The sequence below is a fragment of the Suncus etruscus genome, chromosome 14, assembly GCF_024139225.1.
Source record: "Suncus etruscus isolate mSunEtr1 chromosome 14, mSunEtr1.pri.cur, whole genome shotgun sequence".
Taxonomy (NCBI): Eukaryota; Metazoa; Chordata; class Mammalia; order Eulipotyphla; family Soricidae; genus Suncus; species Suncus etruscus.
Window position 1 is genome coordinate 32,384,770 of NC_064861.1, and position 25,952 is coordinate 32,410,721.

Genomic DNA, 25,952 nt, shown 5'->3' on the forward strand with positions numbered 1-25,952 from the left:
ACTTCTGAGCACATAGCCAGTAGTAACCCCTGAGCGTCACAGGGTGTGGCCCAAAAACCCAAAAAAAAAAAAAAAAAAAAAAAGAAATGTCTTGAGGACTGATGGTGCACATGGGAGCCCAACACTGGATTCCCTGTAATAAATGTTCCCCCAACCAGTGCCAGGTGTGCCTCCTCCATCGAGAAGAGGACCTCTAAAATGTTTCAATCAACCCATCCCCCAAATCTAATAGAAAAAAGCCCGATTAGATCACAAACCATAAATTTTGATACAGGAGACAAGAGAGATAGTACAGTGAAGTTTGTTTGTATGCAATTGACCAGGGTTCATTCAATCTCTAGCATCCTACACAGTCCCTTCAGCCCTCCCAGAGTAATCACTCAAGCGTATAGCAAGGAGCAAGCCCTAAAGTGTGGCCACCAACAATAATTCTCTAGGGCCAAAGATACTTAAGTACAGCAAGCTATGTAACAGTTTCCTTTGAACATGGCAGATCTAGGTGCTGAGTCAATCTGCCATATGCGATCCAAACAAAACAAACAAAAACTTCTTTGGACCAGATAGACCAGGACTAGAAATATAAGTGATTGCCTTGTACACGGCCAACCCAGGTTCAATCCCCAGCAATACGTACAGTCCACTAAACACCATCAGGAGTGACTTCTGCACACAAAGGCAGAAGTCAGATCTGAGCACTGATGGGTGTGGCCCAAATATAAAACAAACAAACAAAACAATAAATAAAAAAATCTTGTTCTGGAGTCAGAGACAGTGAAGAGATTAAGATAATTGCTTTTGGGCTGGAGAGATAGCATGGAGGTAAGGCATTTGCCTTTCATGCAAGAGGTCATCGGTTCGAATCCCAGCGTCCCATATGGTCCCCCGTGCCTGCCAGGAGCAATTTCTGAGCATGGAGCCAGGAGTAACCCCTGAGCACTGCCGGGTGTGACCCAAAAACCACAAAAAAAAAAAAAAAGATAATTGCTTTGGGCAATTTTGGAGGTATGGCGTTTGCCTTGCATGCAGGACAGTAGTTCGAATCCCGGCATCCCATATGGTCCCCCAAGCCTGCCAGAAGTGATTTCTGAGTATGTAGCCAGGAATAATCCGAGTGCTGCTGGCTGTGACCCAAAAACCAAAAACCAAAAACCAAAAAAAAAGATAATTGCCTTGCAAGTGGCTAACCCAGTTCAATCCTGATCAAAGTTCAATACCTGGGACAGTATGGTCCCCCAGACAGCATCATCGAAAACCTGAGCACAGAGCTGCTCCCAGCACAACCAGTAGTGGTTTCCCCCCCCCCCCCCAAATTTTGTTTTTAACTTCTAGATAAAAAATTTTTATATCCCATGATTTAATCAGCATATATGTTGGCAAGTTAAATTATGGCCAGAATTCTCCCTCTGGGCTGTTCTGTTCCTTTGACTTCTTGGTATACAAAACTGCTTTCTCTAGGTGTTAAGCTTCCCAGAAATCTGCACTAACAATCCTGCTTTGGTTGCTTTCAGCCACCCTAGTTTTAGTCCCTCCCCACTTTCTCAGAATATCAAAACCTTAAAAGCAAGATAATAATGCCCTTTTTTAGCCCTTAGTCATTAAAGACCAAGGAACTATATCTCAAAAGAATCTTACATGATTCAATATTATAAGAAAGGAAATGAGGATTTGGGGAAGTGGCTCAGTGGTACAGCATGTGTTTTACATGGATAAGAACATGGATTAGAGCCTAGCCCTCTCAAGAGAAAATAGGAAGGAGACTGGAATAGCAATCACAGATTTTTTTTCCCCTCCAAGATCATTATGCCCTTTGCTTACTTAATATCATGCAAACTCCTGATAAATGATTCTTGGCTTCTAATATCCACCCCACCCCTACATAACAAGTTTCTAGTTTAGAAAATTCATTGTAAGTTCTCATAAGTGAAACAAATTCTCCAGTCAATTATTTAAGTTGATGCTTAGGATGTCCTAATTACCATATACTTGTAATAGTCTAGTCTTCTGAAAAAATATACTTACTTTAAGTTTTCCTCTATTAAACGCACATACAGAAACTTGATAAGCAGAATGCCCCATGTCTACAAAAACTACATTTCTTGGTTTCTCTTCTAAGGCAGGAAGATCTTGCTTATAGATTCCATATGCCAGAGCAACTACATAAGAAAAAATTCAATAAATATCACTTAAATAATAAACTTAAATTTCCACTCAGGTAGAAAAAGACAGTTTTTTGTATTTTATATATGGAGTTGGAGCCGGCTGGTTTAAAAAGATTCTAATTAAATGCTTTACATAATTTATGAAGAACATTAAAACTCCTTGACATTTCTGAGTCTAATGACTTTGGCAACTTTTTCACAAACCCTTCTCTTACTTTCCATAAATATTTTCCAGATTTCTTAGATTTTTTTTGGCCATTTCAACATATCCTGTCCCTAATATGTTGCTTCATAATCCATTCCTATAACTCTACCAGACTGTCTACAAATCAGATGGCTTATTTTTAAACAAAAGCATTGCTTCAAGGACAAAGAGAGAGCACAGCAGTAGGGCATTTGCTTGCACACAGCCAACCCAGGAGGAAGGGTGGTTTGAATTCCGGCATCCCATACGGTCTCTGTGCCTGCCAGGAGTGATTTCTGAGCACAGAGCCAGGAGTAACCTGAGCACCGCCAGGTGTGACCCAAAAACCTCCTTCCCTCCAAAAAAGCATTATTCCAAACACAAAGTATGACAAAATACCAAAATAAGGAAACATTAAAGAGTACTGATTAGGGGCCAGAGAGATGGCGCTAGAGGTAAGGTGTCTGCCTTGCAAGCGCTAGCGTAGGATGGACCGCGGTTCGATCCCCCAGCGTCCCATGTGGTACCCCCAAAGCCAGGAGTGATTTCTGAGCACATAGCCAGGAGTAACCCCTGAGCGTCAAAAGGGTATGGCCCAAAATCCAAAAAGGGGAGGAGGGGCCCCAGAGAGATAGCACAGCGGCATTTGCCTTGCAAGCAGCCGATCCAGGACCAAAGGTGGTTGGTTCGAATCCCGATGTCCCAGATGGTCCCCCGTGCCTGCCAAGAGCTATTTCTGAGCAGACAGCCAGGAGTAACCCCTGAGCACCGCCAGGTGTGACCCAAAAACCAAAAAAAAAAAAAAAAAGTACTGATTAGATATACAAAGCAGGATACCACAAAAGCACAGATGTCAAGTATCTCCCCCGAATAAACAACCTGAGAGATTTAAGATATTTTACAATTTTTTAAATTTATAAAGTCGGGGCCGGTGAGGTGGTGCTAGAGGTAAGGTGTCTTCCTTGCAAGCGCTAGCCAAGGAAAGATCGCGACCGCGGTTCGATCCCCCGGTGTCCCATATGGTCCCCCCCAAGCCAGGGGCATTTCTGAGCGCTTAGCCAGGAGTAACCCCTGAGCGCTGCTGGATGTGACCAAAAAACAAAACAAAACAAAACAAAAATTTATAAAGTCAGTGGCCGGAGTAATAGCACAGCAGTAAGGCATTTGCCTTGCACAAGGCCAACCCAGAATAGATAGTGGTTCAATTCCTGGCATCCCATATGATCCCCCAAGCCTGCCAGGAGCAATTTCTGAGCCCAGAGCCAGGAATAAGTTGGGTGTGACTTCCCCAAAAAATAAACAGAAAACAAATTTTTTTTCAGGAAGTTAAAATTTATAATAATTTCTCTTACCTGCAGTAGTTTCATTCATTAATCTCAGGCAATTAAGACCAGCTATCTGTGTTGCATCCATCACTGATCGTCTTTCTGCATCAGTATAGAAGCCAGGAACCTGGATATATTTAATATCATGTTATTATGACAATTCCATACTTAAAATGAACCTGCCTCTTTCTGGCAGTGATATCCGACCCCATGACAGAACATCTCTTACAACGCATTTCCTTCGGGGCCAGAGATATAACACATTGTAAGGCATTTGCCTTGCATACAGACAACCTGGGATGAACCCAGGTTCGATTTCCAGCATTTCATCTGGTCCCCCGAGCCTACCAGGAGCAATTTCTGAGCACAAAGGCAGAAGTAAACCCTGAGTACCACTGGGTGTAGCCCAAAATCCAATCCCCCCGCCAAAATAAACCACACAAAGCATTTCCTTCCATCTTCCATCTTCTCCAAAAGAACAAACAAGGAAAAGCCACTGGAGAAAAGCCCCAATTCCTACTTCCTGGATGTGAAATGCCCAGGAGGGTACAAAATCACCACCTAAGTCTAGCCAGGCACAAAGCTGAGTTCTGTGTGTTTGTTACTCCACTATCCTCTGCCAGGCTAGAGTAGGAAAAGCAAGGCTTACAAAAAGGAGGATGTTTCTTCAGACAGAGAAAGAACCAACAGCACCCTGAATCAAGGCTAGTCAGATAGTAAAGGAGGCAAGCAAGTGGACTGCATACAGCCGACCCAAGCACTTGGGTTTCGTAAGCTTGCTAAAGTAGGATAGCCAGGTGTGGTCCTTAGAGTGAGAGAGAGAGCAAGAAGAAAAGAAAGATCTTGGGGCCAGAGAGATAGCATGGAGGTAAGGTGTTTGCCTCGCATGCAGAAGATCGGTGGTTAGAATTCCGGCGGTTAGAATCCTGGCGTCCCATATGGTCCCCCAAGCCTGCCAGGAGCGATTTCTGAGCGTAGAGCCAGGAGTACCCCTGAGCACTGGCAGGTGTAACCCAAAAAACAAAAACAAAAAGAAAAAAGAATAGAAAAGAAAAAGAGGGGCCAGCGAGGTGGCGCTAGAGGTAAGGCGTCTGCCTAGCCAGCGCTAGCCTAGGACAGACGGTGGTTCGAACCCCCGGCGTCCCATATGGTCCCCCAAGCCAGGAGTGACTTCTGAGCGCATAGCCAGGAGTAACCCCTGAGCATTACCGGGTGTGGCCCAAAAACCAGAAGAAAAAAAAAAAGAAAAAGAAAGATCTAGTTCTGTGGTAGAGCTCCTACCTTGTGTATATGAGATCCTGAGTCCTATCCCTACTCTCCCCCCAAAAAAACTGAAAAATGGAAAGAAAAAAAAAAAAAGAAGCAGCTGGGGATACAAAGATAGCACAGCAGGTAGGGGATATACTATATGCATTTAACTAGGAGGAGGATCCAGCCCAGATAATACTGATCTCTAAAAAATGTGAGCTTTAAAACGGAAGAATTAAAATACAAAGTGTGGGGCAAAAGAAATACCGTATTTTTCGGCATATAAGATGACCCCTAATTTTAGACTTCTCTGACTCTGAGCCAATCTGAGCAGGGTTTTTACAGAACATTGTCTAATTTGCATGCATAAAAAACCCGCTTGAGGGCCGGGCGGTGGCGCTAAAGGTAAGGTGCCTGCCTTGCCTGTGCTAGCCTTGGACGGACCGCGGTTCGATCCCCCGGTGTCCCATATGGTCCCCCAAGCCAGGAGCAACTTCTGAGCACATAGTCAGGAGTAACCCCTGAGCGTTACCGGGTGTGGCCCAAAAACCAAAAAAAAAAAAAAAAAAAAAACCCGCTTGACTTGGCTGAGTTAGAGAGGTGGTCCGAGCAGCCTTGCAGTGATTGGTGCAAGATCAAGTCGGAAAATTCGTTCTGTGGCAATATCCAGACGATTTTCAATTTTCGTTTAGTGGCATATCGAAACACTTTTCGGGATATACTTGGCATTTAAGACGACCCCCGATTTTCAGTTGACTTTTTTTTTTCCGTTTCAAAAGTCATCTTATGCGCAGGAAAATACAGTAGTACAGTAGCTAGCACGTTTGCCTGGCACACAGTCAACCCAAGTTCATCCCATCGCGGAACACCACTACAAGTAATCCTGAGTATGATGAGCTTGGCCAGAACTAGTAATAGTAACATTCAAAATAATAAAGTTTGATAAATTTCTACAATAGCTTTTAACCAAAGGCAAAACCAATTTCATGTGCTTAAAATTAAGAACTTAATGAGCAAGGACCAAACTCACTGAAACAACACAGTCCACAACAGGCTTCTTGAGAACATGTTCTGCAGTCTCCTTCAGCTTGGACAAAAGCATAGCAGTCACTTGCTCAGTGGTAAAATTTCGTTCTTCCTCCATGTATTTCACCTGCAACATAACAGAAGCATCTATCACTTGCTACTTCCTTCCACATGCTAAAAGCTAAAATGAATGAATGTCTTATGTGATAAATGAACTCCATGTCTAAGAGAGAATTGAAGGAAGCTAGTTTAGGCAACAAAATATAGTTTAAAGGTCCCTTTATGCTTTTCCATTATTTTGGGTCATGCCCAGTGCTGTTCCAACAGGGGCTAGAGGACTGTCTAATGCCTACACAGAGAATAAGCACTCTAAGCTCTCTGAGATGTTTCTCCAACCCTCATAGGACCCACTCATTGGTTGGTTTGTTTTTTTGTTTGGGGGAGGGGTATTATTTTGGAGACAAAATTAGCAGTATTTAGGGAACATTCCTGGTAAGTTCAAATATGGGATACAAGGATTCAAACCCAGGTCTGCCACATGCAAGGCAGGCAACCTACCCACTGTACCATCTCTCAGACCCATATCTTTCTTGATTATAAATAGCCCCCATTTTCTCACCTCCTTTTCCCTCCCTACAATCCAATTTTATCCAGTTATTTAGGCTGTTCAAACAGTACTGAGATTAATGCCAAATATTAAGTAAGCCTAAAATATTCTTTATAGATTCACTATGAAATTCAACTGAATTACCACCAACAATGAAACATTCGTATCTTTCTCTAAAATTTTGAGTCTGTTCCCATGATTCCTCTAAATGGGATATGCCAAGTATCAGTTCTCTAAAACTCACTTCTCTAGAAAAGACATAACCCAGATGGTCTCTGTGCACCACCAAAAATACCCTAACATTATCTCTTAAAAAAACTGGAGCAATAGAGGCCAGAGAAATAGCATGGACGTAAGGCGTTTGCCTTGCATGCAGAAGGATGGTGGTTCGAATCCCGGCATCCCATGTGGTCCCAAGTCTGCTGAGGGCAATGTCTGAGCATAGAGCCAGCAACAGTCCCTGAGTGCTGCCGGGTGTGACCCAAAAAGTAACTAGAGCAATAGTACAGCAGAATGGGCACTTGTCTTGTACACAGCTGACCTAGGTTTGATTCCCAACATTCACATGACACCACCAGGAATAACCTCTGAACACCAATGGATGCAACCCAAAAAGGAAAACATATATTTTATACAGCATTACCTCAAAGTTCTTACCTTTATACCAGTTAATCCCGTAGGCAATTGTACAATATCATACGCCAGACCAGATTTTTCTGCCTCCACAAATGGATCGGAGAATGCTCGGCCATGGAATCTTTTAAATCCTTGGACTGTGTTCTTTGCATTGGAAATCACCTAAATCCATTCCCCCAAAAAACAGCGTAAGAATAAAAGACTAACAATTAGAAAAAATTAAGATAATTTTCCCCTGTAGACTCTTATTAGGTTAGCATCACTTTTATGCCTGAGTGTTCTGAATTATTTTTCACCATTAATAAGTTTCCTGAATGACACTTGCTAGCATAGAAGTGAGTGAGAGGCACATATAAGTCACACAGTTGTGGGGCTGAGGCCAGAATTCACCATGCCCTGTTTCCCTATGAAGAGAACTCACATGTATTAAAGTATTTTCTATGAGACAGAGATTGCCAAGAGGATTTATTAAGTGCCACAAAGTGCAGCCTAAAGCCCCTTAAGAAAAATAAAATCTGGGCTGGAGAGATAGCATGGAGGTAAGGCGTTTGCCTTTCATGCAAGAGGTCATCGGTTCGAATCCCAGCGTCCCATATGGTCCCCCGTGCCTGCCAGGAGCAATTTCTGAGCATGGAGCCAGGAGTAACCCTGAGCACTGCCGGGTGTGACCCAAAAACCACAAAAAAAAAAAAAAAAAAAAAAAAAAAAAAAAAAAAAAAAAAAAAGAAAAATAAAATCTGTACTTTCTCTTAAACTTCTAATGATCAGGGCCAGAGACAGGATTATGTTGCATACCTTGCACATGGCCAACCTTGATTTGATCCCCAGCACTGCATATGGTCCCTCAAGACCCACCAGAAATGAACACTGATCAGAACCAAAAGTAAGCCCTGAGCACTGCTATAACCCAAACACTTCCATCCCTTTTAAAAGGTTTCTAAGGGGCTGGAGCGATAGAATAGCGGATAAGGCATTTGGCATGCATGGAGCCAACCATTTAATTAAAATTATCTTTAAATATTACCAAATTTGTGAATCAGAATTTTCAGGAGTTCATTTTTTAATACTTAAAAATTTGTTGATTTTAGTGAAAAACTTATCAAGACAGAAAAAAGAATAGTAGAAAGAACACAAAGGAGGCCAGAGAGACAGCATGGAGGTAAGGCATTTGCCTTGCATGCAAAAGGACAGTAGTTCGAATCCCAGCATCTCATATAGGCCACCGAGCCCGCCAGAAGTGATTTCTGAGCATAGAGCCAGGAGTAACCCGAGTGCTGCCAAGTGTGACCCAAAAACCAAAAAAATAAAATAAAATAAAAAAAAAAAAAAAAAAAAAGAACACAAAGATGAATGCCAGAAAGTATTGACTCGAGTATTATTAAAAATAGCATGGTGGGGGCCGGGCGGTGGCGCTAGAGGTAAGGTGCCTGCCTTGCCTGCGCTATCCTTGGATGGACTGCAGTTCGATCCCCGGCATCCCATATGGTCCCCCAAGCCAGGAGCAACTTCTGAGCGCATAGCCAGGAGTAACCCCTGAGCGTCACCGGGTGTGGCTCAAAAACAAAAAACAAAAAAACAAAAAAAAATAGCATGGAACTGGAGAGATAGCACGGCAGTAGGGCATTTGCCTTGCATGCAGCCAACCCGGAGGGACCAAGTTCGAATCCAGGCATCCTATATGGTCCCCCAACTACCAGGGGCAATTTCTAAATGCAGACCCAGGAGGACCCCTGAACTCGGCTGGGTGTGGCCCAGAAACCAATCAATCAATAAATAAAGTTTAAGGGGCCAAAGAGATAGCACAGCAATAAGATGTTTGCCTTGCATACAGCTGATCCAGGATGGAAGATGGTTAGAATCCCAGCACCCCGTAGAGTCCCCTGTGCCTGGCAGGAGCAATTTCTGAGCACAGAGCCAGGCCTGAACGCTGAGAATATGACCTAAAAATTAATAAAGTTAGAAAAAATACGCTGGGGCCAGAGAGATAGCACAATGGCGTTTGGCTTGCAAGCAGCCGATCCAGGACCTAAGGTGGTTGGTTGGAATCCTGGCATCCCATATGGTCCCCCGTGCCTGCCAGGAGCTATTTCTGAGTAGATAGCCAGGAGTAACCCCTGAGCACTGCCAGGTGTGGCCCAAAAACCAAATAAAAAAAAAAACAATAGGGGCCGGAGAGATAGCATGGAGAAAAGGCATTTGCCTTGCATGCAGAAGGACGGTAGTTCAAATCCCGGCATCCATATGGTCCCCCGAGCCTGACAGGAGTGATTTCTGAGTGCAGAGCCAGAAGTAACCCGAGTGCTGCCAAAAAAAAACCCTGAGCATTGCCAGGTATGACCCAAAAACAAAAAATAAAAACAATAGCCATCAACAACAGACACAAAAAGCCTGAATGGTTAATAAGGAGCTGGAGAACTAACACACAATTTTTGTGGCTACTGGAAAATTCAGTAATCTATACAGCATACTACTTATAAAGGGAAAATTCAAATGTTAGGGCTGATGAAATAGCTCAAGAGGCCCACGATCAATCCCTAGCCCTGCATAGTTCACATCACCAAAAGCTGTGAACAGACCCTGAGTATCACCAAGCATAGCCCACAATGCCCCCAAACATATTCAAACAGTGCAGATTATACATTAAGATATAAACATCAGGGGCCAGAGAGATAGCATGGAGGTAAGGCGTTTGCCTTTCATGCAGAAGGACGGCGGTTCAAATCCCAGCATCCCACATGGTCCCCTGAGCCTGCCAGGAGCGATTTCTGAGTGTGGAGCCAGGAGTGACTCCTGAGCGCTGCCAGGTGTGACCCAAAAACAAACAAAAAAAAATATATAAACATCCTGCTCAGTGGCACAGTGCATGGAATATGTATCATGAAGATCCCTGGTGACAGGGACTACGCCTGGCTCTGTATGCACTCCTGTAGGACCCAGGAAACCATATGAGCTGGAGATTGACCCCCAGGTCAGCCATGTGTAAGGCAAGTGCCCTATCCACTGTAGTATCATTCCAGTCCAAATTCCTATTTTAAAATGTGTACTTCCTAACAGTTTAGTATAAACTATCATAATGTAATGGGAAAAAAAATCTGGCATTTAAAATTTTAATGAATGAACTTGTCCTTAAAATTTATAGGCTTGGGGCCGGGAAGGTGGTGCTAGAGGTAAGGTGTCTGCCTTGCAAGCGCTAGCGTAGGACGGACCGCGGTTCGATCCCCCGGTGTCCCATATGGTCCCCCCCAAGCCAGGGGCGATTTCTGAGTGCATAGCCAGGAGTAACCCCTGAGCGTCAAACGAGTGTGGCCCAAAAACCCAAAAAAAAAAAAAAATTATAGTCTTGACTTTCCAACACAGGAAAAAGTGCAAAGAACAAACCTCTGCGTAAAATGTGTCAAAAGGTACACAGAGGTCCTTTTGTAAGAGAAGCAAGGCCTCCGAATTCAAGCCCTAATTCAGTGAGCTGCCAAACAGAAATTCAGCATACTAGAATAAGGTGTCCAGTTTAATAAACAAATATTCTCAGTAATAAAACAAGTCATTTTTAAAGAATTTTAAGAAATAAAATTACTGTAATGAAAAAATGTTTCACAAAAGCTCTGCATTTGTTATCTACTATCTTTCAGGGGTCCTCAAACTTTTTAAACAGGGGGCCAGTTCACTGTCCCTCAGACCATTGGAGGGTCTGACTATAGTAAAAACAAAACTTATGAACGAATTCTTATGCACACTGCATATATCTTATTTTGCAATGAAGAAACAAAACAGATACAAATACATTATGTGGCCCACGGGCCATAGTTTGAGGACCACTGTTCTTTAACTGCTTACAAAAAGAGACTATGTCAGTCCCAGGTTTGGGAAAAAGAGAGAGTACGAGAAAGCATGCAAGAGAGGGGTAGAGATTATGCAACACAAATTAAAATGTTCAAGTACTTTTACTAGGATCATCAATTTAAGGCTCTAGAAAGTCCCAAAAAATAGGTTATCCATTCCATGTATGTTGCTGCAGACTGAACCATAAAGAAGTCAAGCATGGGAAACGGCTGAAAGCATTAGGCTGCATGCTTCACATGCAAAATCTCCAAGCTTATTCTTCTCTACCACATGAGCCCATGAGCATCATAAGTATGGCCCAAAACTTAGAGAAAGGCCAAATATGTAAATTTTTAATTTTATAGCTACCTCAAACACATGCACCCAAAAATTAAACTATTGGGATTCCACTGCTCTGGTCACTCAAGCCAACAAATATGAAACTAGGCATGAAACATGTGCAATGGAGCCTGTACTTTTATCCCTGGTGCCACTACCAAAAATAATTTATGTCAGCTACCTGGATTATAAGTAAAATAATGTTTACTTATAACATTATAAATTTAATCTACTACTATTATGTATGAACCCTAATTAACAGAATCAAATCTAGAGACAATAGTGAACTAAGTATAAAAAATTATGAAAGCTCAACAAGACTGACCAAGATTTAAATATCAAGGCATGGCTTGGTGGTCTCCCAGGCAGGTCAAGAGTTCAGTCTGTAACATGGCAAGACCCCAAAGATCCTTAGTGCTACAAGTATAACACAAATCCAGATACCGCCACAATAGGGGGAATAGAAGGGGAATAAATGTCTTGATTTTAAATCAGATGGGGGTGAGGGGGTGTCAAAGGGGTAGTATGCAGGAAACTCAGGTTAAGTCCCTGGCACAGTATGGTCTCAAAGCATGGCCAGGAATGAACCCCAAGCAGTGCTGGGTTCTACCCAAAAAAAGACCTGGGGACAGGAGTGATAGCATAGCAGGTAAGGCATTTGCCTAGCATATGGAAGACTCAGGTTTGATCCCTGTATCCCCAAGCTCAGTCAAGAATGACCCCTCAAACAGAAGTCAGTAAAATGACTCATTAGCAATGAAATGGAAAAAATGTGCACACTTCGGGCCGGGTAGGTGGCGCTGGAGGTAAGGTGTCTGCCTTGCAAGCGCTAGCCAAGGAAGGACCGCGGTTCGATCCCCCGGCGTCCCATATGGTCTCCCAAGCCAGGGGCGATTTCTGAGCACATAGCCAGGAGTAACCCCTGAGCGTCAAACGGGTGTGGCCCAAAAACCAAAAAAAAAAAAAAAAAAAAAATGTGCACACTTCCCTGTGGCCTGCTTGTATGATGCCTAGTTCTTATCTCCAAAGCTTCTGTCTCCCCGATTGCCCAATTGATAGTTCATTTAAAAAATATTTATTCTCAAAAGTTCTTGAAATTACTATGAAGTAAGAACATCATGTTTAATAAATAAATTTATATTTTCTCAAGATCAGATGAGGTTTCAAGAAAATATTCTTGATATTTTTGCATTTTGACCATGTGCAGGAAAACAGCTATTGAAAGAATTCTAAAACTATGAGTTGCTACAGTTAAATCTAATCACTTGATAATTACAGAAAATACATAATTCTCATAACTTTTTCAAACACTAGACTGTAAATAAAGAAAATAAAATTTAACCATTAAAATGTCTAATTATGTATAAATATAATTTTTTCTCTCATGTTTCTTTTTCCATTGATGATATTCAGTTCTTATTATATGTATCTTCTCTATAAAATATTTCACTAGTGCTTTTTAAATTTATGTTAGTTACTTATTTTTTATTATTTCTGCAGGGTATTTGAAATGTAAACAATATGTTTCAATATACAAAACCAGAATTTTCAGGAGCTGCAAGCTAAAAACTCAGTTGAAAATTTTAAATAAAGAATTTTGGAAAAATTAAAAAAAAAAAAAAGAATGACCCCTCAGCACAGAGTCAGAAGTACTCTCTGAGCATCTTTGGGTATGGCCCAAAAAAAAAACAAAAAGAATAAAAAAGACCTAAGTAAAATAATATATTTTTCGCTCTGTAGACGCACTTGACCATAACATACACATAAGTTTTAGACAAGGAAAAAAAGGGAGAAAAAAATATTCTAAAACAAATGGTGTAATGTCAGACACCGTCATGAGACAGAGGCTGGACCCAACCAGCCTGCAAGGCCGAAATGTATTTACAAGACACAAGTCCACAGCTGGTTAAACACATTTACGTAACATTTTTTTAACATCAAAAAATAAAAGAGATTTAAATACTTTTTCACTAATATAAAAAATAAAAGTGGGGCTGGAGCAATAACACAGTGGTAGGGCATTTGCTTTGCATGCTGCCGCCCCAGGACGGATCTGGGTTTGATCCCCAGCATCCCATTCGGTCATTCCCTCCTCCCCAAGCCTGCCAGGAGCTCTTTTTCTTTTCCTCCTTTTTTTTTTTTTTGGTTTTGGGGTCACACCCAGCAGCACTCAGGGTTACTTCTGGCTCTCTGCTCAGAAATCGCTCCTGGCAGGCTCGGGGGACCATATGTGATGCCGGGATTCGAACCACCATCCTTCTGATGCAAGGCAAACAAGCGCCCTACCTCCATACTATCTATCTATCCAGTATCGAGAAGCTATTTCTGAGCCCAGAGCCAGGAGTAACCTGAGCTCCACCTGTGTGGCTCCCCACCTCTAATTCATTCATTCTGGCCAGAGAGATAGCCAACAGTAGGGTGTTTGCCTTACATGCGGCCAACCCAGGATAGACAAACGTTTCAATTCCCAGCATCCCATAGAGTCCCCTGAGCCTACAAGGGGCAATTTCTGAAAGCAGAGCCAGGAGTAACCCCTGAGCACTGCCGGTGTGGCCCAAAAAAAACATTTTAAAAATTAAAAAATAAAAAAGGGGGCCCAGAGAGATAGCACAGCGGCGTTTGCCTTGCAAGCAGCTGATCCAGGACCAAAGGTGGTTGGTTCGAATCCCGGTGTCCCATATGGTCCCCCGTGCCTGCCAGGAGCTATTTCTGAGCAGACAGCCAGGAGTGACCCCTGAGCACTGCCGGGGGTGGCCCCAAAACCAAAAAAATAAATAAAAATTAAAAAAAATAAAAAAGTCACAGCAGCAATTAAATAGTCTTTAAACAAAAGCTGTGACAGTGAAAGTGCGTTATCTGATTTCTCGTCCTATGTGATATGTCTGCACAATAAAGAGGACATAACACTGTGGATGTCAAGTGGTTAGTATATGCTCTCCTCCCCTTCACCAGGCTGCATTCACTCCATAAGACACACAGATATTTTCACCCATCTTTTTGGGAGGGAGGAAGTGTGTCTTATGGTAATAAAAATATGGTATATCCTATTAGTTTTCTTTAAACATTATGCTATTCAAAGACGCTATTTGTTTCTCATTCAAGTACATGAAAATAAAAGTTCTGATCCATCTCTTTCAAATGTTATACAAGAGCATACCAAGTTCTAGGCATATAATGGGCATTTAAACAGTTATTGACTAGAAGGATGGAAAAGTCATTTGGAAAGTCATTTTAGGAAATGAAGTCATTTTAGGAAAAACTATAAATTAATAATAAATAGTAATTTAAAAAAAGAAGTTCTACCTGGCTTTTAGCTGCTGCTCCAATCGAACGATTCTTAGGACCGAAAGAAATACAAGCCCTAGAAGATAAAACAAATATTTAAGCATTCAACTTCATTTCAACATATATCTCAAACCATAGGAGGTAAGATTTTGAATCTTACATTTTTAAAAAGTCAGACAGTAAAATCTATGTTTATCTTTCTCCTATATAAAATTCTCTGAAATAAAAATTAGAAATAAGAACCATCTTCTGTTTTATTTAGATACAGAACTATCTTACATCTTAAGCCCTATTTTAAAAATCTGATGCTCGGGCCAGAGAGGCTTGCACGCAGCTCATTCAAATAGACGGTGGTTTGAATCCCAGTATATGATCTCCTGAGCCTGCTGCCAGGAGTGACTTCTGAGCGCAGAGCCAAGAGTAACCCTTGAGGGCCACCAGGTGTGATACAAAAACCAAATAACAAAATTCAAAAAAAAAAGTCAAAATCCAATATAAAAATAATGTACCCTCAAATCAGTATTATTTTGTTTACTAGTAAAAGTCCTTTCTTGCCTTTAAGAAACAGCTCATATGGGGCCGGGAAGGTGGCGCTAGAGATAAGGTGTCTGCCTTGTAAGGGCTACCAAGGAACGGACCGCGGTTCGATCCCCCGGCGTCCCATATGGTCCCAGCAAGCCAGGGGCGATTTCTGAGCGCATAGCCAGGAGTAACCCCTGAGCGTCAAATGGGTGTGGCCCAAAAACCAAAAAAAAAAAAAGAAACAGCTCATAATTCCAAAACTACAAATTCAAAATCAACTCTTGTAATATATTTGGAGGGAGGAATTTTTGGGCTACCAGGCTGTGCTCAAGAGACTATCTGTATGTGATCCTGGGCATCAAGCCTGAGTTGGCTCTGTGCAAAGCAAGGACCCTGCCCACTGGACTAATACTCCATCCCATTTTGCCATATTTTATAGAAACAAAAAGTAATTATTTTCCTAGAAGTAGTTTAAAAAGATTTCATTTCTTACAAAAACGTTCATTCCTGTTTCTAAACACAATTCTCCCAATGAGTAACTTATGCCCATCTGCTGGTTTGATCATGTATTGTTTTTCATAAATCAAAACTGACACCAATATTAATATCATTAAATACTTTTTAATAAGCTTTAAAGCCAATTATATTAGAGTTGATGCTTTTATAATCATGATTCCCCTTTCACACTAATTAATCTATATGAAAACTTGCCCTATGTTTTGAGTAGCTACTTTTTCTCAAACTGAAACAAGATCAAATTCACCCACACCACTCGGAAACTCAAGATTCTTCCCAGAATCCCTCTACCGACACATAGTAAAACTATAAAATCTCTTCCTAGTTTATTACTATATAAACTGCTTACATGTACTATTTAATCTAGTCTCAAAAGCACCCTATAGGGCCCGGAGAGATAGCACAGCGGCGTTTGCCTTGCAAGCAGCCGATCCAGGACCAAAGGTGGTTGGTTCGAATCCTGGTGTCCCATATGGTCCCCCGTGCCTGCCAGGAGCTATTTCTGAGCAGACAGCCAGGAGTGACCCCTGAGCACTGCCGGGGGTGGCCCAAAAAAAAAAAAAAAAAAAAAAAAAAAAGAAAAGCAAAAAAAAGTACCCTATATAATTTATCCCCATTTCTCTCTTTTTCTAACTGTAGGGGCCAGAGAGCTCAGTGAACTGAAAATGTTTTGCATGTATGAAGCACCTCATGATCCCCAGACACAGTAGCCCAAGCACTGCAAAATATGGCCCAAAATTTTAAAAAATAGGGGCCGGAGAGATAGCATGGAGGTAAGGCGTTTGCCTTTCATGCAGAAGGTCATCGGTTCGAATCCCGGCGTCCCATATGGTCCCCCGTGCCTGCCAGGAGCAATTTCTGAGCATGGAGCCAGGAATAACCCCTGAGCACTGCCGGGTGTGACCCAAAAACCACAAAAAAAAAAAAAATTTTTTTAAATAAAAAAATTGTTTTAATAACCAATGATATTGTTCAAGGGAAAAGTGAATGCTTTGCATGGTTCAACCTCCAGTACATGAAAACAAAAAAAATATATATATACAGTTTTAATCTAAATTAGCTTCTTTTCTATGGGGGTGCTAGGGATTCAATCCAGGTCTTCATGTATGCAAAAATATGTTTTACCAATGAATCACATTCCCAACTTCTCAGAAAGCAATCAATGTCATCAATAAAACTGCACAAACCAGAGAAATGGCTCAATCACTAAGCAAATATTTTGCATTCAATAAGCCCTTTTTTGATCTCCAAAGCACCATTAAGAACATACGTAAGCATGGATACACACACCAGAAAAAGAAAAAAAGAACATAAGGGGCCAGAGTAACAGTATGGGAAGTAGGGCACTTGCTTGGCACATGGCCAATGGTAGTTCAATCCCCAGCATTATGTATGGTCCTCTGAACACTTAGTGCAACTGGGTGTGGCCCCCTCCAAAAAACATAGTAAGAATAAACTTAAACATACCGTATTTGCCGGCATATAAGACGACCCTTCAACCCATGAAAAACTTCCTAAAAGTCTTAAAAGTAAGTTACTTCTTAAAAGTAAAAGGGGTGTGGATCACTCGTCCCTTCAGCATGCCGTATCCCAGCATATAATGACTCCCGTCTTCTAGGAAGTTTTTCATGGGTTAAAGGGTCGTCTTATACGCCGGCAAATAAGGCATACCAAATAACATCCTTCAAAGGAGATATAACCTTTACAAAATCAGGGCTGAGGATGTGTGTGACTCAGCAAATAGGTACATAAGGGCTGAGTTCAATCTAAAGCACAGTAGAAATTTGGGGGTACCAGGGATATAAATCAGTAGATCAGGGCCCGGAGAGACAGCGGTGTTTGCCTTGCAAGCAGCTGATTCAGGACCTAAGGTGGTTGGTTCGAATCCCGGTGTCCCATATGGTCCCCCGTGCCTGCCAGGAGCTATTTCTGAGCAGACAGCCAGGAGTAACCCTTGAGCACCGCCGAGTGTGGCCCAAAACCCCAAAAAAAAAAAAAAAATCAGTAGATCACTTACTTGCCTTGCATGTGAGACCCTAAATTCAATGCCTGGCACACACACACAAAAAAAAAAGGGAGGGGTGTCAAAGTCAAACTTTACCTGCCATACCACAAAATGCATTAATATTTATCAGTTGCCAATTACATTCTAAAACTAGTTCTGGGTTGCAGGTATTTCTCTCATCAATGGCACACATGCTTTACACATGTGAGACCTTAATTTGATCTGTGGTACTACAAAAAAGATTAAAAATTAATAAAACCCACCTCACCATGCTTAGGGGCTATGCTAGAAGACCACATGGTGCCAGGAATCCAAACCAGGCTTCCTACATGCAAAGCATGCACCACAGTACACTAAGCAAACTCTCCACCCTGAATTTTTTTAATTATGAAGTTCTATAACAACAAAGAAAAAAATTCTCTGTTCCATTTTGCCATCAAATCTCATTAATTTGAACAAGAGAACTTAAGTTCAAGAATGAGCCTATTCAAACCTCTTCTCTAGCAGTGATTAACTTCTCTAAAGGAAATAACTATACTTATACCTCATGGTGGTATAATTACATTTACTATTGATACAGGTTTCAAGTACTCATAATCAAACTGGCATATCATAATAATAAAATACTATTATTACTTCAATGAGGCCCTACTCTGTTTCATATAGAAATATTTAACTAAAAAAAAAAAAGAAATATTTAACTAGTTTCTTATCAAAGTTCTACTTTAATGGGGCCGGAGAGATAGCATGGAGGTAAGGCATTTGCCCTGCATGCAGAAGGACAGTGGTTCAAATCCCGGCATCCCATATGGTCCCCCGAGCCTGCCAGGAGTGATTTCTGAGCATAGAACCAGAAAGAATCCCTGAGTGCTGCCAGGTGTGACCCAAAAAAAAAAAAAAAAAGTTCTATTTTAACTTCTCAAATTGTCCACAAAAACTGTCAATCTTCTTTATTTTTATTTTTATTAGTTTGGATTTGGGGCCACACCCAGTGACGCTCAGGTTTTACTCTTGGCTATGCGCTCAGAAATCGCTCCTGGCTTGGGGGACCATATGGGACGCCAGGGGATCGAACAGGGTCCATCCTAAGTCAGATGCGTGCAAGGCAAATCGCTGTGCCACCGCTCTGGTCCAAAAATTGTCAATCTTCTTTAAAATCATCTACCACAGCTGGAGAAACTGGACAGTGGGTACTACATGTCTTTGCATGTGTATGGCCTGGTCTGATCCCTGGCACCACAGATATATATAGTCTCCTGAGTCCTGCCAGGAACACAGAGCCAGAAATAAGTACTAAACAGAGCTGCATATGGCTCAAAAACCAAAGTGCTTGCCTTACACCCCACCAACCCCAGTTTAAATCCACCTTATTACAAATGGTCTACTGAGCACCACCAGCAATCCTAAGCAAAGCAGGAATAAGCTCACCTAAGCATCATGAATGTAGCAAAAGATAATCACCTACCATTTATTGTAGAAATAAAAAGTATATATACTTTCATTTAAAAAATAATGAGAGGCTGGAGCGGTGGCACAAGCAGCCTTGCACGTGCTAACCTAGGACTGACCTCGTTTCGAACGCCCGCATCCCATATGGTCCCCCAAGCCAGGAGCGATTTCTCAGGGCATAGCCAGGAGTAACCCCTGAGCATCACCGAGTGTGGCCCCCCCCCAAAAAAAAAACAGAAAAAAATAAAAAAGATAATGAGGATCAATATAAATATCAACCAGTACAAACTGAAACTGTGATTGGTAGGTGTGTTTGTGGACCGGACCAGAGATCTAGAAAATACTAGATACAATCAGTGCACCAGGCATCTCCCAAAGCCAAACTAAAATGTTTTTAATTTACATGTCAAAAATTTAAATAGGGATGGGAGAAATGGTACATGTATAAGGCGCTTGCTTGCCTTGCAGCCAATCGATGTTCAATCCCTGATACCCACAAACCCGCCAAAGTGAATGAAGTTGGAACAATCAGAGGAGTAAGCCCCAGCACCCTGAGGTATGGCAAAAAAAAAAAAAAAAAAAAAGATATTTAAAAGAAACATATCTATTATTTTCCAGTGACTTCCTAAGCAAAATTTGCAAAAAAAAAAAAAAAAAAAAAAATGCTAAGGGGGTGAGAAGCTGGAATAATAGTACATAGCAGATAGGGTGTTTGCCTTACATGTGGCCAATCCAGGTTCCATTCCCAACATCTCATATGGACCCCAATGTACTACCAGGAGTAAGTACAGAACCAAGAGTAAGCCAGAGCCTTGTTAGATATGGTCCAAAGCAGAAGGAAGAACAATATGAGGGTCCAGAGAGATAGGACAAATATAAGAGTATAGGGCCAAACCTACAGCAGGTACACCATATATGGTCGTCGCCCAATTCTTGAGCACAGAGCCAAGTGAAGGCACTGCAGGGTGGTGCCCCCCAAAAATATCAAATTTAAAAAATATTAAGCTACATAGATGGGGCTGCCAATCTAGCTAGAAGTAAAGCACATGCCTCATGAGATATTCAATTCATTCTTTAGCACACAAAACTAAAAGTATGGATCTGATGAATCCAAATAATTAACCCAAGGAACTGACTGATTGTTCATTTACTAACCCCAACATCTAATCCAATAGAAGTATAAAGTGGGCCAGAGATAGGTGTGGCCCAAAAACAAAAACAAATATTAAGGAAGAATATTAACAAATAACTTAGCAGTAGGAGTATTAAAGTTGGCACTATACTTATTAGTTCTAGGTGGAAGATAATAGACTCTGAGCATTAGGGGTGTTTCCATAAAGCTGAATAATAATTGTTTTATCTAAACTCATCTTCACGGAGCCGGAGAGATATAATGGAGGTAAGGCGTTTGCCTTGCATGCAGGTCGGTGGTTCAAATCCCAGCATCCCATATGGTCCCCCGAGCCCGCCAGGAGTGATTTCTGAACCTAGAGCCAGGAGTAACCCCCGAGTGCTGCCAGGTGTGACTCAAAAAAATTAATTAAATAAAATAAACTCATCTTCACAACATTCAATGACATAAAACACTTCTGTTCCTAGTAAAAATTAATCCTTGAAGACTGTTAAAAAGTCTTTAGAGGTCAGAATGACAGTACAGTGGGTACTTCCACTCCCTTGCAAAAGCAAAGCAAAGGGAGATTGCTTTGCATTCAGCCAAAGCGGATCTGAATGGCCAACATTCCATATACCCCAACCAACACTGCCAGGAGTAATTACTGAGTACAAAGCCAGGAGCAACTCCTGAGCATCACTGGGTGTGACCCAAAAACAAACAAACAAAACAAAGATTTTGAAATGTGATTTCGTTATATACACTGAAATTCCAGCACACACATGTATATGTGTATACCCAACTCAAATTTAAAAATATATTTAACAAAATTAACTGTATAAACATGTAAAGACAGACTATTTGTTCAGAAAATATTTATAAATAGGAAAAAAAGAGGAATATAAGAAACCAGCTTGAGCTAAGGATGTGACTTAAGTGTAAAGTATATATCTGACATGTTCAAGGTACCAGCACCATGTGATGTCCTAATCACCATGGTGTGATAGTATCCTCTGCAACACTAACCAGAAAAGAAAAAAAACTTGAAATAAACTGCATGTTGGAGAAAAAGTGTTACTGGTGTCAGATGAACAAATACACATGTCATAAGTAAATACAAAGGTAAAAGATCTGAAACATTAAGAGTCTAAGAAATAGCTGAAAGGGCTGAGAACATGTTCTACATGTAGAAATTAAAATTCAATCCCTAGCACATGATTCTCCTGAACACAAACGATTTAGAATGTAAGTAAAAGAAGACAAATTACATAAAGTTCTTATATATTTAAAAATAAGGGACCGGAGAAATAGCAGAGGTAGGGCATTTGCCTTGCATGAGGCAGGCCCAGGAGGGTTTGATTCCTGGCATCCCGTATGGTCCACCCAGCCTGCCAGGGGCAATTTCTGAGCCAAGAGTGGCCCCTGATCACCGCTGAGTGTGGCCCATAACCCAATAATAAAGTTTAAAAATGAGGGTCAGATGGGGCCAGAGAGATAGCACGGAAGGAGTGTTTGCCTTGCATGCAGAAAGACAGTGGTTCAAATCCCATATGGTCCCTCAAGCCTGCCAGGAGCAATTTCTGAGCGTAGAACCAGGAATAACCCAGGTGTGACCCAAAAACCAAGAAAAAAAAAAAAAAACACTGTGTCGGAGAGATAGCATGAAGGTGAGGTGTTTGCACTGCATGTAGAAGGACGGTGGTTCGAATCCCGGCATCCCATATGGTCCCCTGAGCCTGCCAAGAGCGATTTCTGAGCATAGAACCAGGAGTAACCCCTGAGCGCTGCCAGGTGTGACCCAAAAACCAAAAAAAAAAAAAAAAAAGTACAAGTACAGAGATGTAGATCTACTGCTCAGTAGAAGGTGACTTGCATGGCAAGGTCCTAGATTAAATCTTCATCACCAGAATCAAAACAAAATACTTTCGGGGCAAGTGGTGTAACATTTTGAAGCTCTGTAATCAGATGAAAATATGCTTTCCTTCTTTCCTTCTTTTTTTAAATCTGAAAGTTCCGTCATCTTGTTGCTAGCTCTGTACAACTTATAAAGATGTTCACTTCATAAAGAAGTCATTTTCTTGCACAAATAAGGTTATCACATGGTGAACAGTAAGCCAGAAACTACATTCTTCTATTCTCAAGGGCAGTTATAACAGATTGTTTCATCTCTTCGAATTCCTAATACATTGTTTCATTAAAAACTGAGGCCATTAAAATTAATTATCCAGGATCTATTTTTTATAACTCAATTTTAACTATAAAATGGAAACTCAAGGGGCTGGAGGACAGCACAGTGGGGAGGGCCTATTTTGAATGTGGCCAACCCACATTCAGTCCCTATAGTCCCCAAGCCTACCAGAAGTGATTTCTGAGTGCAGAGCCAGAAACCTGAGCACTGGCGGGTGTGGCCCAAAAATTCAGTAATAATAATCATTAAAAAATTAAATGAAAACTTAAGTTCAACTTTTGTGATGTTTGGCAGTTCACAAACACTTTTATCCCAAACCTTTATGGCTGTATCCTTCCTTATGTAACAATCCCAACTAAATTAAACTGGGATTTCCATTTTACAGCAAAACAGCAAACATTCATAACTGAAAACTCTGAAATTTATCTTAAAGCAACCTACACTTTTCTCTTATGCCACCACCCCAAAGGACAGCAAAATGAACTCCCACATAGACAGTTACAATAGCCTAAGTATCACCCAACTACTCCAGTCTTCAAATCCTTTAGCCACAAAAAAATTCATTTTTATTCTGTTTATAGGGCAGTGCTCAGGACTACTCCTGGTTCAGTGCAAGTGGGGGTAATGGGGTATGGAAACTGTGCAGGCCCCAGCATCCAGCCAGAACAGGAACTCAAATACAAAGTATTCCTTCCAGCCCACTGAGCCAAATCTTGTCGGTCACCGATGATTTTTTTTTTTTTTGCTCAAAGGCTACTCCTGGCTATGTGCTCAGAAATCGCTCCTGGCTCGGGAGACCATATGGGACACGGGGTATCGAACTGCAGTCCATCCTAGGTTAGTGCATGCAAGGCAAACACCCTACTGCTTGCACCACTGCTCCGGCCCCAATCACATTTTTTTAAATTGAATCATTTCTCACTGCACCTAGATAAAAATACTTAATTCACAAAGGTCTGACAATCAATTTGCCCTCCCCATATGCTAACTAGGTTCATCTCATCTCATTTGGCTCAAAAGAAGCGATGCGGGTCAGAGATAATATGGGGATAAAAGGATGAATTGATTGTAATTCAATTCAAGGAAACAAAATGACCCAGTAAGAACCTCTAGGGTGACCCAGATAATCCCTAATACTACAAGGGCCAAACAGCCCTCATGTTGAAAAGGATAAATTGATCGTAAATTCAATTCAAGGAAACAAAATGGCCTGGGAAGAACCTCTAGGTGACCCAGATAATCCCCAATACTACAAGGGCCAAACAGCCTTCATATGTTCAAAAGGATGAACTGATCGTAAATTCAATTCAAGAAATCAAAATGACCCAATAAGAACCTCTAGTGACCCTGATAATCCCCAATACTACAAGGGGCAAGCAGCCCTCATGTTGAAAGACAAGCAAAACTGGCTAAGAACTGCCTTGGAGTAACCCCTAGGCTTCTGAGGACTGCCTGACTGACACCCTCACTACCTCCCAACAAAAAAATGATGAATCCTCCTTGTCTGTGAGATATACCCAAGGGAGACTTGCCTTTCCTGACATTCCTTCTACCTGGAACAATTCATCCTCAGACCAACAAGGTATCTTGAGAACACCTTCGGAGCTAGGGATGTGGCTCTGTGGTAGAACACAGCCTCACATGACTGCAGACTAGTCTGCCCTCTTCTCCTCCCATCCCAACATGTCAGAAGCTAGCTCCCAAGCTGAAGAGGCAGCCAAAAAAACAACAAAAGAGCACCTTTCATTCCTTCCTGACGCAAATTCAAATGAGATCTCCCTAGGGCTTGGGATGTGGCTCAAATGACAGAATACAGGCCAAAGCCCAGAGTTCCACCCTTATATTGCATGTCTCAGTCCTGAGTATAGCCCCCACAACAGTTTTAAAAGGGGAAAAAAAATAGAGGGGTGATCTCAGGTCAATCCCCAACATAGTTCCACTAGCACTACCCTAGCACTGCAAGGAATAATCCCTGAGTACCAACTAAAAAACAAAAACCGTAGAATCAAAGTGATAAGGGGCTTGCCTCGCACATGGCTATTCCAGGTTCAATCCCTGCACCCATATGACTCCAAGTATGGAAGCGTAAACAAATAACCTAAACAAATCTAAATCCAGAAGTGAACCCGGAATGCAGAGCCAGGAATAAGCCCGGCACACAGCAGCCCAAATCAAATAAAAAACCAAATAGGCTATTTGCGAATTCGCATTGGCTCCCTGGGATCCCTGAGCCTGCCAGGAGTACCTATATATGGAGTATAAGCCTTATACTTGGGTCATACATGTTATTTGATTCGGTGCCGAATTAAATGCACGTAGTCTCTAGTCTGCTGGAGAGGCCGGTGCTTCAGCTCAGTCCACAAGTCGCAGCTGAGCTGAAGAGGTAGATGGCTGAGTTGAACTGTATGCCACTGAACCATTTGACCCACAATATCCTGTGCTTTGTATGAGACCCATAGCAGAGATGGTGAGATCTGCGAACTCAGCGATGATGGCAATGTCTATGCCAATACCCTCACATCAGATACAGCTGAAGCTGTTCGGACATACAGATGAGGAGGAGGAGGAATCCAGTTTTGAAGGATTTTAGCCTTTGTGATTTAGCTTGATTACCTCTTAAACTACGGTTTTCTGCACTTTAAAGTTTTAAATTAGTGTAGCTAGTTTAGTTTTTCTTTAGCAATAAATATTGAAAAACATTTTACCTACCAATTCCTCAATTATTGTAATTGTCTTGGGTATATATTTTTATTTTTTTTTTTTTTATTTTTTTTTTTTTTTTTGGTTTTTGGGCCACACCCGGTGACGCTCAGGGGTTACTCCTGGCTATGCGCTCAGAAGTCGCTCCTGGCTTGGGGGACCATATGGGACGCCGGGGGATCGAACCGCGGTCCGTCTCCTAGGCTAGCACAGGTAAGGCAGGCACCTTACCTCGAGCGCCACCGCCCGGCCCATATATTTTTATTTTTAAAATTTACCAGTGGCTGCTGCATTTTTCACCTTGGCTTAGCCTCAAGTCACTAGGTATTCCCAGTTTTTAGGGTAAAATTGGGGGGTCGGCTTATACTTGAGTATATACAGTGATTTCTGAGTGCAGATTCAGGAGTAGCCCCTGAGCAACACCAGGTGTGACCCAAAATCAATAACAAAAAATCCAAATGGCCCTTTGCAGGAAGAGTTCTTCTCTCCTGCTTTAGAATCTATATTTCACTGCCACTCACAAGTATAACCAACCTGTATCACAGTGACTGCGTACACCTGAGATCTCTTATAACTAACTACTGTCCCACCCAACCCCCCCCCAAAAAAAACAACCTTTTTGTTTGTGTTCTACTTAGCAACACTCTAACACAGAAATCTAAGCTAACCACAGTTTAAAAATACTTGGCCAGATGATAGAGCATGTAAAACACCTGCCTCGTAAGCAGGCAACCAAGGTTCAATAACTAGTGCTCCATAAGGTCCCCTGAGGCCCACCAGAGCCAGGGGCAAGCCTGAGCACTGCAGGGTGTGGTCAAAAACAAAAATTACTTGAC

The 25,952-nt window shown here is 41.7% G+C and overlaps 1 protein-coding gene across 1 annotated transcript in view; it reads right to left on the reverse strand.

Moving 5' to 3' along the window:
* Positions 1-25,952, reverse strand: part of HSPA4 (heat shock protein family A (Hsp70) member 4) — a 56,836-nt gene that overhangs the window by 25,806 nt on the left and 5,078 nt on the right. Inside the window, exons 2-6 of the mRNA XM_049786723.1 lie at positions 14,644-14,701; positions 7,207-7,347; positions 5,947-6,069; positions 3,696-3,795; positions 2,020-2,153 (exon numbers count right to left, since the gene is read on the reverse strand). Of these exons, the coding sequence (XP_049642680.1) occupies positions 2,020-2,153; positions 3,696-3,795; positions 5,947-6,069; positions 7,207-7,347; positions 14,644-14,701 (556 nt within the window). The remainder of the gene's footprint in view (positions 1-2,019; positions 2,154-3,695; positions 3,796-5,946; positions 6,070-7,206; positions 7,348-14,643; positions 14,702-25,952) is intronic.